We start from the raw sequence: 17006 nt of genomic DNA, 5'->3' as shown, positions 1-17006 counted from the left end.
ATTAAGCTACAGAGGGTTTGTTTTTTTAGTTTTATTTCAATGCAATTAGTCCAGCAAAGCTAATCAATAAGCAGTCCAATAGCATCAATCAGTTAGAAGAGTTCCAATATCATTCAGTCACGTGAGGCCACAAGTGTTGAATATATCTGCACAGTCTTCAGAGCTTTACAGTTCTTTGGATATCTTATGGAGTCCAAATATTCATTGACTTCACTCTCAAACACAGGATAGAAAGGTTTAGAGACCCTCAACTTACATTCATGGATGTGATATTTAGCAAGTAGAAATAAAAGATTCATTATGAAATATATTCCTTCCTTGTCTGTCTTAAAGCTCCACCACACCAAAGAAAACATCCATAAAACAAAATGAGAAATCTGTAACAAAATAAATTTGGATAAATTCAAGGACATCCGACCAGAATTTTTCTGTGAATGGGAACATTTCCAAAACAAATGGGAAATATTTTCATCTGACCTTTTACAGAAGAGAGGCTATGTAATACGTAACCAAAGATCCTCTATACCAGGGGTCACCAACCTTTTAGAAACTGAGAGCTACTTCATGGGTACTGAGTCATACGAAGGGCTACCAGTTTGATACACTCTTCTGAAATAACTAATTTGCTCAGTTTGCCTTTAGTTATATATGATTATTAATGATTAATGATACTAATCTATATGAAGACACTGATCACGTTAATGATTTCTCATTATCAATATTACCAGCAATGACTTAACAAGGTGGGAAACAGATAATATCAATATTCAATTTTCATTTTTGGAACAGGCCTGAGGGCTACTCATGTGGTCCTTGGGGGCTACCTGGTGCCCGCGGGCACCGTGTTGGTGACCCCTGCTCTATACTATCACCACATCTCATAGCCCTTAAATTGCCTCCTCGAGTCCTCCACTTGCGTCCCTTCCTCGTGTCTTAGTCCCTCCCATTGAGGAGGCATGGGAGAGATGCGAGGAAATCAGGCACAAAGCACAGTTTAGAAATGGTAAATGCTTTTTTTTTTTTTTTTATTTAATTTGCAAATATTCTGTCATCTCAGTTCTTAAACATAAATTGTACATAAACAAATATATATGACATAATATAAAAGCAAAAATAAATAGGAAAATAATAATTTACACAAATAATAATAATAAATAAATGAAAAGGTGACTCGAATTACCAGAGACTCAAAGTGCATATCAATTTCAACTAAGAATAGTTTAAAACATGGGGATTGATTTAGCTTTGTGAATATGGAACTTACCTAATACAATGAAAAGATTTACAATATTACACAAGCTCCTATCTTTACATTCGAAGTAGGTGATAACATGTTTCCCTTCAACTGTGATTGTATTGTGTTGTTATTATGTCATTTTATTTTCACAATGTAGGAAATGGTAGATGCTAGCTCGGATCCAGTAGACGTATCGACGTCAAAGGACGTGGCTTGTGGCCCGCCTTATTCTGCCTCTGATTGGCTTACCCACCCTGGTATTCTTACCCTAACCAATCCCCAATCCTCATGCCTTAACCTAACTACGTCGATCATTCTAGCAGATCCGATTTAGGATTTACCTTTTGGGAACTTGTAATTTACATGTATAACCGCCCTTTCCGGTCACGTGACTTCTGGGATTGTTTGGAACCGCGCGTCTTTTGGTGTTGGCGGGTTGAGGTATAGTAGATTCACTGCTGTAGAGCCTCTCAGCTGACAACAGAGATACTTTACCGCTCCAGATACTGCTTGATCACGCTATTCCTTACAAAGAAAATGTCTGACTGGACCAGAGGCAGACGAAGTGACCCTCACAGCAGCAAACCTGAAAATAGGTACGTTTCGAATGCTGTTCCTTTAACGTTACTTACTTAAAACACAGTTATTACGAGCAGGGTTCAAAATTAGCACCATCCACCAGCCAAATGCTGGTAAAATATGCAAGTGGCTGGTAGATTTGCTTCACTTACCAGCCAAAGAAACAATGGTAATCTATTGAATGGCTGGTAAACACTCACTTGCCATTTTGGCTGGTGGACGAAAAAGATTACTGATTACGAGCTTCCATTGTGTGTAACTTCGCTAGATAACGTTAATGGATGGATGAACAGACGGCCAGAACAATCGGAAATAGAAAGCCGATGGCGGGAGAAACTTTTAAACCAAGGATTTCTATTCTATTGGACACCGGGAAGCTGGTTTAAGTAACGCTAGGGGTGCAGCTTACGTTAGCCCTGGTTTGTCCCTCTATGTATCAGAGGTAATAGAAGTTAACTATCGGTTTCGCTAAAGGCGATTAACAACCAAGAAGCTTCTCTAAAAACAGGTGACGTTGCCGCTCTTTTGACGTTACTTTCAGATTCGTCAGTGACTCGTTTAATGGTTAAAAAAAAAAAAAAAAAATCCGTTTGCTGCGTTATAACAAAGCGTTTAACCCGCTTCCTAAGTGGCGACTGTTTCTTTTCTAGCTAGCCGGCGGCCGGAGTTCCGGCGGGCTGCCATCTTTGTTTTGATTTGGAAACATTAGCATTAACGTTAGTCGTTGTATCTTGCTGTAATAACGTTACACATTTCAAAACTATGCTGCATACAGTCTGCGAGCTAGTTCTGCGTTTGCTGCGCTAACGTTAGGTAGGTTTAGGCGCTTGCTTAGCGCCTTTTTTATTCTTATTGGTTTGCTCGAGACGGATAGAAACGTTAACGTCAGGCGAACGTTACTTGAGACATGCTTGTTGTAACGAAGTAATCCTATGCTTGTATGTTTTAATCCAAATTTTTATTTCTCCCCCGCAGGAAACGAGGGGTCGACGGAAGCCTGCGGGCCAACAGAGAAGCAGGTGGTAGTGGTAGGGAGAACGGCGGCCACACCGACGGCAGCTACAGATACTCTGAAAAAAGACATGCTAGGTAAGACTACACACTTACAATACAAGTGGATTTTTAGATTAGAGTCGACTTTATTGTCAGAGTACAGTAACTGGGACAACGAAATGCAGTTTAGCATATCACCAGACGTGCAAAAAAGTATTTACATATGTATAGACAAACAGTATGGGGTAGATATTAATATGCTAAATTATTTACAGGAGGATGAACAGCAGTGTTTCCTCTAAGTTGACTGCTTTGGCCTGGCGAATAGGCTGGGGCCAAATGTAATACTTTACTAAGTTTCTTTGAATACTTTTCTAAATCCACATGAACCACTCTTCATATCAGCATTAATTAGGTCCACCATACAGTACTTATTTAAAAAGAAAATATGTCACTTTTAAAGCTGGGTTGCCTGTTGTACTCCCATTATTTCCTTCTTCCAAAACTGTGGCGAAGAACACCAGGAGCTGAGTTTTCATTTAAACAAAATTATGACTGGTGTGTTAAACTGCATGCCAAATTAAGCAGAGCACACAAGGCCAAATTGCATCCTAAGTTACTGTGTGACCAGTTGCTCCGACATCTCCGACAATCTTCACAGAGAACAATAAGGGCAAAACAGCAGCCATCTGTTTTAACAGAATATTCTTTGGTCAAGCTCGGCTAAAAAGACAGAATCCGTCAGTATGTTAGTGTGTTGTTCACTAACGCTGGACTATCAACGTTATCTTCACTTCACCTGTCCTGCTTGTTACAGGGTTCCTGCGGATCCTTAAAAAGTTCTAAAATTAATCGAATTTATTAATCAAAAAAGAAGGCCTAAATTGATATTAAGGGAACACGCCGACTTATTGGGACTTCAGCTTATTCCCCGTATTCCCCAGAGTTATATAAGCCCATACATACCCTTCTCATCTCCGTGCGTGTGACGCCCCCCACCGCTAGCCTCGTTCAGCACAGATCCTGGAGGTAACCGGCTCCATCTAGCCTACTGCTCCCAATAAGTGACAAAATAACGCCAACATTTTCCTGTTGTGATTTGTATAGTCACAGCGTGTACAAACAACAAGGTCACATGAGACACAGACATCTTTTAACCGTATATAAACTGGGAACTATATTCTCAGAAGGCGAAGCACTGCTACTTCTGCTACTTGGGCGGAGTGATTTGCTCGCAGCACACAAGAAGCCCCGTGGTGAGGAGCACAGAGTAACAACAGTTTAGTTTATTAAGGATCCCCTTAATAACGGTGCTTTTCAGGTGTTGCGCTAATCATATCAGAATATAGTTCCCAGCTGTGACTATACAAATCACAACATGTAAATTAGGAAAATGTTGGCGTTATTTAGTCACTTATTGGGAGCAGTAGGCTAGATGGAGCCGGTTACCTCCAGGATCTGTGCTAAACTAGGCTAGCAGTGGGTGCGTCAGACAGAGTTACAACATGCACGGAGATGAGAAGGGTATGTATGGACTTATAACTCTGGGGGATACGATGAATAAGCTAAAGTCCCAATAAGTCGGCGTGTTCCTTTTTAAAATGTCTTTCAAAAGAGTTACAAATGCTAAGACATGGGAAGTAGGATTTTATGAATCGTTTTTGTTGTCTGACGGGTACCATCTATTTTATAAGTTATTTACAGAATGCCCCTCGCATTAATGTAATGTTTCACATTAGTGGCAATGTGATGGAATATAATATTAAATAAATAAGCATATTATATTACCTTTATTGCATTATTACTTGATATCAGTTGGCAGTGTTCTCATAATAATGTTTATACAGTACCTTTCTAGTGTACATCGCAATATTTTCCAATTATTCTCCTCTCTCTTACCTTCTAACGTACCCTTTTACATAGTCTATATCGACGACGTTTCATTTCCGGGATTGTTCAGGTGCCGCCGAAAATTCCGCCGGATGTCCATCACCATCGCTCTCTTTGTGTTGGCGTTCTAAACTCCAGTAGATTTATGAGGACTATGGTTAACTGCTCCTCAGATCTCTGCAGGGTAAATCCAGACAGCTAGCTAGACTATCTGTCCAATCTGAGTTTTCTGTTGCACGACTATAACAACGTATACGTATACATGTTCCACCAAAACAAGTTCCTTCCCGAGGCTATGTTGCAGAGGCATTGTTTCTGCCTCCGGTGCTTAGCGCCGCCCAATAAATTGTGATTGGGTTAACCCTCCTGTCGTCCTTGGGTCAGAAATTTGGGATTCTTTCATCCAAATTGTCCAAAAATTACATGGATGGTTCCATACAACGCTCCTTGCAAGTTAAATGAAGGATCAGTTCACTACCAAAAAAATTGTTTCAAAACAGTAAACTGAAACTAAACTTTGACAAAACACAAAATGTATATAATTTCATATAAATGAGGTTTCTTGACCATGAATTCGAAAAACAATTAGTGTAAAACTAGCGGTAATACATTGGTGTGAGTGGTGTGTACAATATACTGATGGTAGTGTAAAAAAAAAAGAAAAAATGTTGAAAAAAAGCGTCAAACAAATGTTCAATTTCAGTTTTGGCCCGGGAGGACAACACAAGGGTTAAAGAAATGCCAATAAACAAGAGCACGTTTTTCTCCCATCCCGGAATGCTGTATAGACTAGCCAGACCTTCCACAGCGCTGTGGAGGAAGGTCTGGCAATGTGAGACTACCTTTTACGTAGTTTAGCTGCAAAACTGTACAAACTGTGATTAGTCGTGTGTTATTCTTCGCTTGATGCAAGCTCGACACAACATATTGGAAACAGTACTCAGTCTTCACTAGGGGTGGAACAAAGTTGGCAATGTGCGGCTACATCTGCTGCCACCGTGGCAATGTGAACTTGTATTCCCCTCCGTGTGTTAATGCCGGTATGTACCTCTTGTGCTTCCTCCCCAGTTTCACCACTCCAGAGAGCACAGGCCCGGTGTCTCGCTGCAGCAGACCGGCTGACTGGGGCAGCCAGGTAGATGAGGATGATGAGATGAGGAGGGATGTACACAGAGACATGCAGCGGTAAACAAACTCTGCTTCTTGTTTTTTATTATTATTATCTCTGATTCATTCAAAGCCCACTCTTGTATTGTGTGCCAATCTTCACTGACTGTGTGTGCACTGTGTCCAGTTACAGGAGGAGGATACTGGGTGCAGAGGTCACCCAGAGAGAGAGAAAGACCTCGTCTGGCTCTTCTGAGAGGTATGTCACCCTATCGCATGTCGGTCCCTTTCACAGCCTGTTCAGGGTGGAACTGTTGGGCGGTTGTTCCGCCTCGCCGTTCTGTATTAAAGGCACAATACAGAATTGGGGCTGCACGACGTGAGGAAAATATGCTAATATAATAATGTTGTGGAATAGCGTGGAAAACGATATCACTTGTGATAAATAACCAGATATTAAAGTGTGCTCAGTTCTGCCTTTCTGCTGCTCTCGGTATTCGGCTGAAATACAACAAATTGCTCGTTGAGTTTAAAACAAATGAGAGGAAATAATATCCAACATTATTGTAAGTGGAATTTTCTTCTGATATTTTCTTTTTTCAACCATCACAAAAAAATCGGAGTGTATATCGCGATATGTCGCAGCCTTTCGCGATATGGTTATTGCGCCGTTTGATATGGCGATGACGATTTAAAACGATATACGATAAATTGTGCAGCCCTTTACAGAATGGGAGGACAGAGTTGTTAAGCCAGGCAGCCGAGGAACAGTATACAGAGCCAAATCGGCGTCTGTTTAAAAAGGGCAGCCGGCACAGCAGGACAACATGCACACACTTGACGCCAACGCGTGCTGTTTTACACGTCACGCCTCTTTTGCTCCCGAAATGCCGCTATGCTATGTGAAGTCAAACCGTGTACGTCCGAGCCTGTCTCCACCGCATCCCCCTGCGATGTTGTCAGCCGTGTGTCTGCCTGGCATACTCTGTGTAACCCGCCAGTCCTCATCGATGTAATGGTTGTAGGGCTGCACAATTAATCGCTATTTCTTAGAGTTGAGCCGGATACTCGGCTGAAATGAGTATCCGGTACGGATAAAGCACTTTTGCCGAGTATGAGTATTATACGAGTAATACGAGACAATATCTATGCTCGGATTGAATAAAAATCCTCATTGGGTAGCTGACTGTGTCTGCGTTCTGTGATAGGCTAGTCGTCACAGCGCCCCTCCCCTACACACATACAGATTTATTGTGTTGCTGTGTCCCGCTCTGCTCACTCACACAGAACAGCGCGCTCTCTCTCTCTCTCTCTCTCTCTCTCTCTCTCTCTCTCTCTCTCTCTCTCTCTCTCTCTCTCTCTCTCTCTCCCTCCCTCAGTCACTCAGGTTCGCGGGGCTTTTCCGTTAACGTTTAGGGTTTCTTCAGGTTTGTTTTTTACTTCGGTTTGTAGTACTTACTTATTAACCAGTAGAGTTCTGGTAAACGTGGGGTTTGTTCAGACGTGGTGCTTGGTAGAATGCAACTCGCGTTGAGTCTCTGGCTGTCGGAGATTTTTTTTCTTTTTTAAACCGTCAGCTGGCTCTAACCAGTTTTTTTTTTACTTCACTTCCGAGTACAGATACAGATAATTCATATGGTTAACAGATACAGATAATGCTGTACTCGCTCATCCCTATTTCTATCGAAATCGCAATGCGGACTAGTGCAATATCCAAATCGCAAGGGGGGCGCAATTTGTTTCTAAAGACAAGGCAGGCAAGGCAGCTTTATGTGTATAGCACATTTCAGCAACATGGCAATTCAAAGTGCTTTACATGAAACATTAAAGAGAAGTTAAAAACTATTAAAAATATAAAAGCAGATAAAATACGAGATTTTAGGACTCTAGTATGGGACAGTGTATAAGCCGTTGCTCTTTACACCTTATCCACCCGCAATCCTCGGTGCCGCCGGTCTGACTTTTGAATTGTCTTTAAATGCTGACATAGATTGTCATACAGTTCCAGTTTTCAACAAGGCAAAATGTGTGTCCAACCGTACTGAATGAAGTATTGTGGCACTGCAGAGACGTCGCGGCCTACAAATCCTTTCCTACAGAAACCATCTTTGTGTGGTACAGAGCCTTCGCAAAAATCACACTATAAATCTATATATATATATATATATATATATATATATATATATATATATATATATATATATATTTCAATGAAAATGAGAATAATGATTCAGAATCAGCTTTATTGGCCAGTAATCTTTGCTCTCAAAGTACAACACTCACTTAACATATAAAGAATAAGGACAGTAAGAAATATAAAAAAAAGATATACTGTTAAGTATGCAGTATAACAATACAATAGAATTTACAAAAAATATACAATTGAACAACAATTGAAGAGAGAAAATGAAAAAAAAAATATGCTGACAGATTGTCATACAGTTCCAGTTTTCAACAAGGCAAAATATGCAATGATGCAAATGACATGCAAAAATGATCATTCCCTCCAATATCGGGAATCATATCGCAGTATCAGTCGAAATATTCGCAATTAGATATGTCCCTCATGATGTGCAGCCCCAGTGGAATGTGTCACGCAGCTCTCGGCTGTGAGCGCCGTCCAGCAGAGAGCCATGAGCAGAAAAAAACAAAGCAGCTTGGATAGCCTATTTTTCATGCAAAAGAGTTATTTATTTTTATTTTTTTCAAGATTATTTTTTGGACATTTTAGGCCTTTATTTAAAGGACAGCTGAAGACATGAGAGGGGGGAATGACACGCAGCAAAGGGCAAGAGGTTGGAGTCGAACCTGCGGCTGCTCCGTCAAGGGGTAAACTTCTCTGTATGGGCGTGCGCTCTACCAGGTGCCCGGCAAAATAGTTTTTGGTTTAAAGGTGCTGTAGGTAAGACTTATAAAACTAACTTTCTGTCATATTTGCTGAAACTGACCCTATGTTCCAGTAGAATTACATGAAGCAGGTCATAAAAAAAAAAAAAAAAAAAAATCCGGCTCCTCTGGCACCAACTACAGCCTGTAGTGTGATTTGCAAAAATCCACCGCTCATTGTTCAGATGCACTAATCAGGGCCAGGGGAGGTGTCTAACTGCGTGTCAATCACTGCTGAGACACACGCATTCATTCTCCCTTGTGGGGGGAGGGGCTTAGGAGAACGTTTTGGGCTTTAGGGGACTGAGAAGTTGTCGATTATTCAAATTCTTTGGCTAAGTCCTGGATCTTCCCAATCCTACCTACAGCACCTTTAACTGATCAAAATGTTGAGTGTCAGTTAAACAGTACATGAACATTCCTATTTTAGATAATATCCCGTGATTACTTCTCGTGACATTTCCATTAGGGCTGAACGATTATTGTTTTTGACGATCATGTTAAATGGAGTAATACAAAATAAATGAACGATCCACTGAAAATGGGACACTTCTGTAAACAATCTGATATGTAACATTCCTTCTGGCACTTATCTTATGATAAAAACAGTAAATATAATAATGAAAAGAGGAATAAAAAAAAAAATTGTAAAATGAAATGTTTTGCCAAACATTCAACTATATATTTCACATTCGGTTAATTGCCGCCTTCCCGATTAAGCTAATCCCGTTCTTTCAAATCTCGATTTCGATATGAAAACGATTTAAATGTTCAGCCACAATATCCATATTCATCCACCATTGCTGAGTCTAACCAGCTGTACACACACACACACACACACACACACACACACACACACACACATTCAAAGTAGCAGACTCTCTCTTCCTCCTCACAAGCTTGAAGCTCGCAGGTGTGTTTAGGTGAGCACATCATTTACATTCTCCTCTCTGATCATACAGTTATTTTCTCCCGTTGCCACTATACCGCCGCACAACCAGGTACGTTATTTTCCTGAGCAATGTCTTTCGTCACGTTGTGTTCAAGTCCCAGTACCCATCACGTTGAATGGGAAAGCTGTTGTCCGCAATGATGGCCTCTTCCCACATTTGTTTAAAGAGGACATTTTCATAAAGTGACCTAAGCGTCCTGAATCGGGGGGGGGGGGGGGGGTCACGGCACACTGCTGTTTGGAGTATCCATTCACAATGAACAGCAGCCTGTCGTGCCTTTTTTTTAATTATTATTATTCTTTGAGTCTGTATGTGTGAATACCCCCCCGTCTGTCTGTCTGTCTGCTGCAGCTGTGACTCAAGAGAGGGAGAAAACATGGAGACCGATGAGGCTGTGTTGCTACGGCGCCAGAAACAGATCAACTATGGCAAGAACACACTGGCCTATGACCGATACACCAAGGAAGTTCCAAAGTACGTCCACACACACACACACACACACACACACACACACACACACGTGTTTAAGTTTGTTGTGAAAATATCCAGCTTTTTGTCAAGCATGAAAAGGTTTAAGGATTTGTACATGTAATAAGGTGTGTTGGGAGAGAGTATTCCACTGACTTATGGCCACATAAGAAAAACTATGATTTGCAATACAGCACAGCAACTATTATGAGCACATGTGTACGACATAGAACAATGATAAATAATGTCTTACAATAAATAAGTAGAACCTTGACTTTGGACTGTATTTTTTGTCATGCGCCGAGACAAATTCCTTGAACATGCAAACCTACTTGGCAATAGGGCCGGGTATTGCCACCGATTTCCCCTGAATCGTTAGGATTCCGATTCACAAGGTCCCGATTCGGTTACGTTTCCCCGTTCGATTTCCGATTCAATGTTGATTCTGGATATTTCGGTCCATTTTTGCTGGGATGTGAAAGATATTCTATAATTTCTACAGTCTGAGTTTTGAGTGACATTTCATTCATATGAAGGTAAATATGGTGCAAAAAGGGAGAGCTTGTAGAATACAATGTGAGAACTTGCAGAACAAAAAATCTGAACTTGTATGTTAAAATTTGCACTTGTAAAAAATATTCACACACCTGTGATCTGAATTTGAAGTCATACAAAGAAAAAAAACATGAGAGCTTGTAAAAAAAATCTGAACTTGTAAATTGAAATTTGCACTTGTAGAAAATGTTCACACACCTGTATTCTGAATGTGAAGTTACAGAAAAAATATTCACAAATGTGTAGATTGATATTTACATGAACACAATGACAGCTGCAAACTTATAATGCAACATTTACTCGTATACTTTTTTTTTACTCTGGTTCATTTTCCATCACAACCACAACTCAGTGATTACAACCTCTCGAATCTGTCACTGCAACTTCACATATGTGCTCTCTCGCATCACAAAGTGGCCAATCTGCGCACCTCGACTTTCACAACACTCTTGACGATACATTTGGTGCAAAACTAATTTGTACCTGTGGACTTAGGCTGTGGAGCTCTGAGCTAACAGAACGGGAAAAGCCTTCTTATATACAGTCTATGGGAAAAGCAGGGTTTCTATCGCCAGATGAGGGACAACTCTGTCTGGCTTATTTATGTAGCATGGAAACTTGGTGGAATAGCATGCTAGCGTTAGCTAACTAGCAGCCAGCCCGCTTCTGAATACCTTTTGTCTAAACATTTTTAACAGTCAAACTAAAACACTGGCGGTGAGCTCCACGGCCTGCAGCCGCAGACGGACCGTCATCAGTGGGTAACAGGTGCCAAGTTTCGCATCCCTGCCGAGAATTGCATCCACTAGGGAAAATAATGATTTTATAAGGCAATGTACTGTTTAAAAACTAGGCAATATAGTAAATCTCTCTGTCATGTTCATCAATAATGATTAGGATTTTAGAAGGTTTAGAGAGACATCAATGTTTTATCAGACTCTGTAGTAGCATTTCCTTGCTACTTAGATGCAATTTTCGGCAGCAATGAATTCTGCAGAAATTATTGTTTCTGCCCAAGCGGGTGCAATTCTTAGCAGGGATGCACAACATCAGCAAAGCAAGCTCTGGTCATGGCCGGGGGATGGGCCGCTGCTACCGAATGTGGGGCTCTCCGTGTCCCGCTGGAGCTCCGACTGCAGGTCGAGGTCGGCAGCGAAGCTTTCTGGCAAAAGCAGTGTTGCTACGCTGGTCGATCCCCACTGATGACGGTCCGTCTGCGGCTGCAGGCCGTGGAGCTCACCGCCAGTGTTTTAGTTTGACTGTTAAAAAGTGTTTAGATAATTAAAAGGTATTTATTTAGAAGCGGGCTGGCTGCTAGTTAGCAAGCTAACGCTAGCATTCTATTCCACCAAGTTTCCATGCTACATAAATAAGCCAGACAGAGTTGTCCCTCATCTGGCGATAGAAACCCTGCTTTTCCCATAGACTGTATATAAGAAGGCTTTTCCCGTTCTGTTATCTCAGAGCTCCACAGCCTAAGTCCACAGGTACAAATTAGTTTTGCACCAAATGTATCGTCAAGAGTGTTGTGAAAGTCGAGGTGCGCAGATTGGCCACTTTGTGATGCGAGAGAGCACATATGTGAAGTTGCAGTGACAGATTCCAGAGGTTGTAATCACTGAGTTGTGGTTGTGATGGTAAATGAACCAGAGTAAAAAAAAAAGTATACGAGTAAATGTTGCATTATAAGTTTGCAGCTGTCATTGTGTTCATGTAAATATCAATATACACATTTGTGAATATTTTTTTCTGTAACTTCACATTCAGAATACAGGTGTGTGAACATTTTCTACAAGTGCAAATTTCAACTTACAAGTTCAGATTTTTTTTACAAGCTCTCATGTTTTTTTTCTTTGTATGACTTCAAATTCAGATCACATGTGTGTGAATATTTTTTACAAGTGCAAATTTTATTTTTACAAGTGCAAATTAAATTTTTACAAGTGCAAATTTTAACATACAAGTTCAGATTTTTTGTTCTGCAAGTTCTCACATTGTATTCTACAAGCTCTCCCTTTTTGCACCATATTTACCTTCATACATTCAGCTATATCTTGAGGTGAGAGCGGTCAAGGGACCTAATTTAAAATGACATTTATTTATTTTTTCTTCCTCGCCAAAATCTTTGGACCGTTACTTAACCGCCTTCCCAAATGGATTCCTTAGGTCTTCTAGTTTTTATATGATGCACAGAGATCCATTCTGGATTTTATGAATCGATATTTGATCATTCAAATGAAAATCGATTTTTTTTTTTTTTTTTATAAACCCAGCCCCACTTGGCAAAATAACTGATTCTGATTTCTGATCTTAACTTCTCCGTTTCTATTGTTTTTTCTTTTTTCTACCCCCTTTTTGTTTCCAGACACATGCGTCAGCCGGGTGTTCACCCAAAGACTCCCAATAAGTTCAGGAAGTACAGCCGGCGCTCCTGGGACCAGCAGATCAAACTGTGGAAGGTCAAACTGCACGCCTGGGACCCCCCAACAGAGGATGGCCAGGACAAAGTCCTTGATATGTAAGAAGACATGTGGCCTTTGGTTACCCGAGGGCGATAGAGAATGCACCTCAGTCTCAGTCAGCCGTTGGGTCATGTTCACGTGTCCTTTGTCCTCTGTTCTTCCAGTGAGGAGCTGGATCTCGGTGACGTAATGGACATTGAGCTGGACTTCCCAACCTTGCCAGACTCCCAGAATGCCCCAGCCTCTCTCCCCACACACAGCCTTTCACTGGAGGTGAGTTTGATTGAGTCATCATCTGTTTAGTAGAGTTCTATCAAATCCCTGTTAGATCGGAATCATTTTAAAGCCTTAAGAAATACATTCAAGTCTAGTTTTCCCCATTTTCAAGTAGCAAAAAATTGAGTTGCAATAGTACAAAGTTGCCGGTAAAACCCAGCGTTAGAACGTTAGAGGGTACGGCCTCTCTCTCTCTCTCTCTCTCTCTCTCTCTCTCTCTCTCTCTCTCTCTCTCTCTCGTGCGCACGCTCTCGACACACACACACACACACGGACTGCAGCGTGCAGTTCAGTGTGGTGCTGCCGTTGACTCGCGGAGATCGCTCTCTTTCTCTATCTTTTTTTATTTATTTTTTTAAATGAGTCACAAGCAGAAAGCAAGACCTAACTTTAGTTTTAATAATATTAAACTAAATGTTCTCCCCTCGTCTTAAAATGGTCATAAATCTAAAGAGCAGCCTACTTCCTTGTTTACTGCTGCAATGAAACGCATGGTTACGTTGTAACCTTGGTTCTCTGAGTAAAGACTATTTTTTTCCAGTCACATTTCTTGAATTTCGTTCTCGTGAACCCAGTCTCGTGTCTCGTCTTGTGAGCTGGGTGTCTCGTCACACCCCTAGTAGTTACGCTTTAATTAATTATCAATATTGTAGGTGTCTGACAACATTACGGAAAGGATTTCTAAGGAGGTCGACCTGTCTGTTAAAGAGTAAGATCCTTTTTTTAAACCTCCCCGAAATTGCGTTCGCTAAACCCGCAGGACTCCATGTAAATAAACAGTAATTTTAGCATTGTAAAATACACTTCATTCAAAGTCGACAGATGTAAAATAAAACTATGAAAAGCCGTTTTGAGTCGTCTTTCCACTTTATCAACCATCACAACTCTAGTTTTGGTTGAAATAAACACATTTACATGTGAAAATATGTTGGCTCTATACATGCTAAAAGTATTGTTTTTTTAAATGGAGTCTGGTGGGGGTTTAGAGCTAGCAACTTCAGAGCCGTTTCTGGTTAAACAGAAAGGTCTCAAAGAGGTTTTAAAGGTCTATCTCTGAAGGGATCCTTTCCATAATGTTGTCAGACACTTAGAATATTAATCTGAGCCTGTCAGTGGCAAAAACAGCACTTTTATGAAGGTAAATACAAGTTGGACAATTGCCCTACTAACTTACAGTGTAACTTGTTTTGCTAATCTCTCTTAATACTGGACCAATGTCAAAGATTGTTGTTCCCATCAGTCACTTAAACACAAAAACATAGGTTCAGGTTGAACAAAACAGTAGTTACTAGGGGTAGGGGAATAAAATCTCTTTGTGTTGGCGTTAGAGTTTAGATTCTCGGCCCGAGCCCGACCCGAGCTAGACCGGACCTCAGGTCGGGCTCGGGCCGTTATTTTCCGCCACATCCTCGGGCCGGGCCCGGGCCGGACCTTTGATCAAGCAATTTTTTTTTTTTTTTTTTTTTATCCATTACCTTATTATCCTATTTGGGTGGGGAGAAAGCTATGCCATAATCAGAAATATTATAAATATATATAAATAGGCTATATAACAAATGTGTAGCCTACAAAAGTTAGGCTGCAGTTACAAAATGCAGCACTTCATGCGCGGAGTCTCCTCCTCTTGCACGCATCACACTGGGAGCTTGAAGATGTAAAGAAAAAAAGAAAAACAGGAGAATTAACTTTGAGTGTGGAGGAAAGTCGGAGGTATGGAAGCAGTTTAAACAAGTCGTGGGCAGTGACAACAATATGTTGTTCATCATTGTTTCTTTTTTTTTACGTTTCTTCATTCGGATCCATTTGCGATCCGTTCCATTCTAAACAAACAGCGCAGTTTACAGGCTTCGTCCTTGTTGTATTATTCTAAACAGATTTCTGTAGTTCAAGCAACTCTGAATTGTAGTTGAGAACGTCAGTTATAACGGCCTACGTATTAAAAAAATTGTCGGGTTTAAATCGGGCTCGGGCTCATAATTACAGTTAATGTGTCGGGCCGGGCCGGGCTCGGACGCAACGTGCTCGGGCTCGGGCAGGTTCGGGCTTGATTTTTTGGGCCGATCTAAGCTCTAGTTGGCGTTCGTAACTCCGGTGGATTTATGAGGACTATGGTTAACTGCTCCTCAGATCTCTGCAGGGTAAATCCAGACAGCTAGCTAGACTATCTGTCCAATCTGAGTTTTCTGTTGCACGACTAAAACAACTTTTGAACGTACACGTGTTCCACCAAAACGTGTTTCTTTGAGCCTATTTTGCAGCGGCACCCCGGCTTTTTCTCCGGTGCTTAGCACCACCCAAGTCGACTGTGATTGGTTTAAAGAAATGGCAATAAACTAGAGCACGTTTTCCTCCCATCCCCGAATGCTGTGTGGAGTAGCCAGACCTTCCTCCAGCGAGATTTGGAGGAGGGTCTGGCAAAGCAAGACTAATCGGTACGGACCACGGGTCAACTATGCTCCGTTCCACCACTATTTGTAAATGTTCCTTACTTGGATACTTGGCAATAAATCCTATTCTGATTCTGCTCAGGGTGAAGACTGCTCGGGTACCCCCGTCAAAGTACAGAAGACAGAAACCACAGTGGAGCCTGACATGGCATAGTTTTGTCATGGAAAATACAAAAAAAAAAAATGGTTTGGCCATTTCCCTCCCCAGCACTCTCACTTCTCACAGCCCACCGTGTCTCCCACAATGACTCTGTTCCAGGTTGCAGCTACTTGACGCTGCTGGAAGCAAACAGTGCTGTGTCTGCATCTCAGCTGGTAGTTATTCGTTCAACACTGTAGCATATTTAGTTTCCTTTTATACTAGTGCTTCTTAATCCAATGGTTGGGACCTTCTTTTTTTTTTTTTTTCTTCAAGATCACTAATCTGCTCAGGGAGTCTTTTTTCTTTATGGCAGGATTTTACAGTTGCATGTTTAATCACGCTTTTGGTCAGTTGAAATGGTTTAGGATTTGGTGTTCGCCAAACCACTTGTAGCACTGATCCGTGGCCTGGTCGGTCTGGTAGGGCAGACATCCAGGTTAGTTGATTAGTCCATTATGCGCAAATGCTTGTACTCGCTGAAATGGAATGAAAGAATAGATAGAAACTGACCAAACTCAAAGTGTTCTAAATCGTTTAAAGGAAAGGCAAACCAAAGGCATAGTATTTTCATAATTCATATTGACATGATTGTTTGTCCCCCCCCCCCTTCCCCCAAAGTATGTACAATTTTAAATACTGAAGAACATTACTTCTGTTATATTGGGCTGTGATTTGTTTTTATATTGGTTGTTTTTTTAAATGCTAATGTTACTGTGTTTATTGCTGTTTCGTTCATGGTGAAGACTTTCAAATAATAAAAAAAAAACTTGAATGTCTCCATTGCCTTTTTTATTACCAGAACTTTATGATAACCAGTCCTGTACATTTTGCTGCAAGAGTACAACAACCGCATTTCTTCCATTACATGTGTCGGATTTTAGTTTTATTAAAGTGAGGGAGTGTAAAGTGTTCTAAGATCTTCAGATTTGGGGCTCATCCCAAAGCTAATATATGCACTATTTTTCAAGCCATTTTAGATCATAACATGTCAAAAATCTGACCATCATTTGG

At 41.0% G+C, this 17006-nt stretch overlaps 1 protein-coding gene across 3 annotated transcripts; it reads left to right on the top strand.

The window, feature by feature from the left end:
* The first annotated feature begins 1561 nt into the window (after nucleotides 1-1561).
* LOC116042209 (stem-loop binding protein) lies at nucleotides 1562-16636 on the top strand. 3 transcript variants are annotated; one of them, XM_031288325.2, is made up of 8 exons: nucleotides 1562-1833; nucleotides 2792-2905; nucleotides 5768-5884; nucleotides 6000-6065; nucleotides 9997-10119; nucleotides 13034-13186; nucleotides 13295-13403; nucleotides 15936-16636. In XM_031288325.2, exons 1-8 carry the CDS (start codon nucleotides 1775-1777, stop codon nucleotides 16005-16007), a joined length of 813 nt encoding a protein of 270 aa, XP_031144185.1. In that variant the 5' UTR covers nucleotides 1562-1774; the 3' UTR covers nucleotides 16008-16636. The 3 variants fall into 3 exon arrangements, with proteins under 3 accessions (XP_031144185.1, XP_031144184.1, XP_031144186.1); XM_031288324.2 differs by having other exon boundaries at nucleotides 1563-1833; nucleotides 5994-6065; XM_031288326.2 differs by lacking the exon at nucleotides 1562-1833 and adding an exon at nucleotides 2233-2258 and having other exon boundaries at nucleotides 5994-6065.
* Nucleotides 16637-17006: the final 370 nt, after the last annotated feature.

The sequence above is a fragment of the Sander lucioperca genome, chromosome 1 (assembly GCF_008315115.2).
Source record: "Sander lucioperca isolate FBNREF2018 chromosome 1, SLUC_FBN_1.2, whole genome shotgun sequence".
Taxonomy (NCBI): Eukaryota; Metazoa; Chordata; class Actinopteri; order Perciformes; family Percidae; genus Sander; species Sander lucioperca.
Note: the sequence above shows the minus strand (reverse complement) of the source record. Positions and strands in the feature narration are given on the sequence as shown.

What these genes read in the sequence shown, in the direction of transcription:
- LOC116042209 (XM_031288324.2), top strand. Translation starts at nt 1,775, where the DNA reads ATGTCTGACTGGACCAGAGGCAGACGAAGTGACCCTCACAGCAGCAAA. An exon ending in TACACCAAGGAAGTTCCAAA is followed by an intron (nt 10,120 to 13,033) that starts GTACGTCCACAC and finishes TTTTGTTTCCAG; the next exon opens with ACACATGCGTCAGCCGGGTG. An exon ending in CACACAGCCTTTCACTGGAG is followed by an intron (nt 13,404 to 15,935) that starts GTGAGTTTGATT and finishes GATTCTGCTCAG; the next exon opens with GGTGAAGACTGCTCGGGTAC.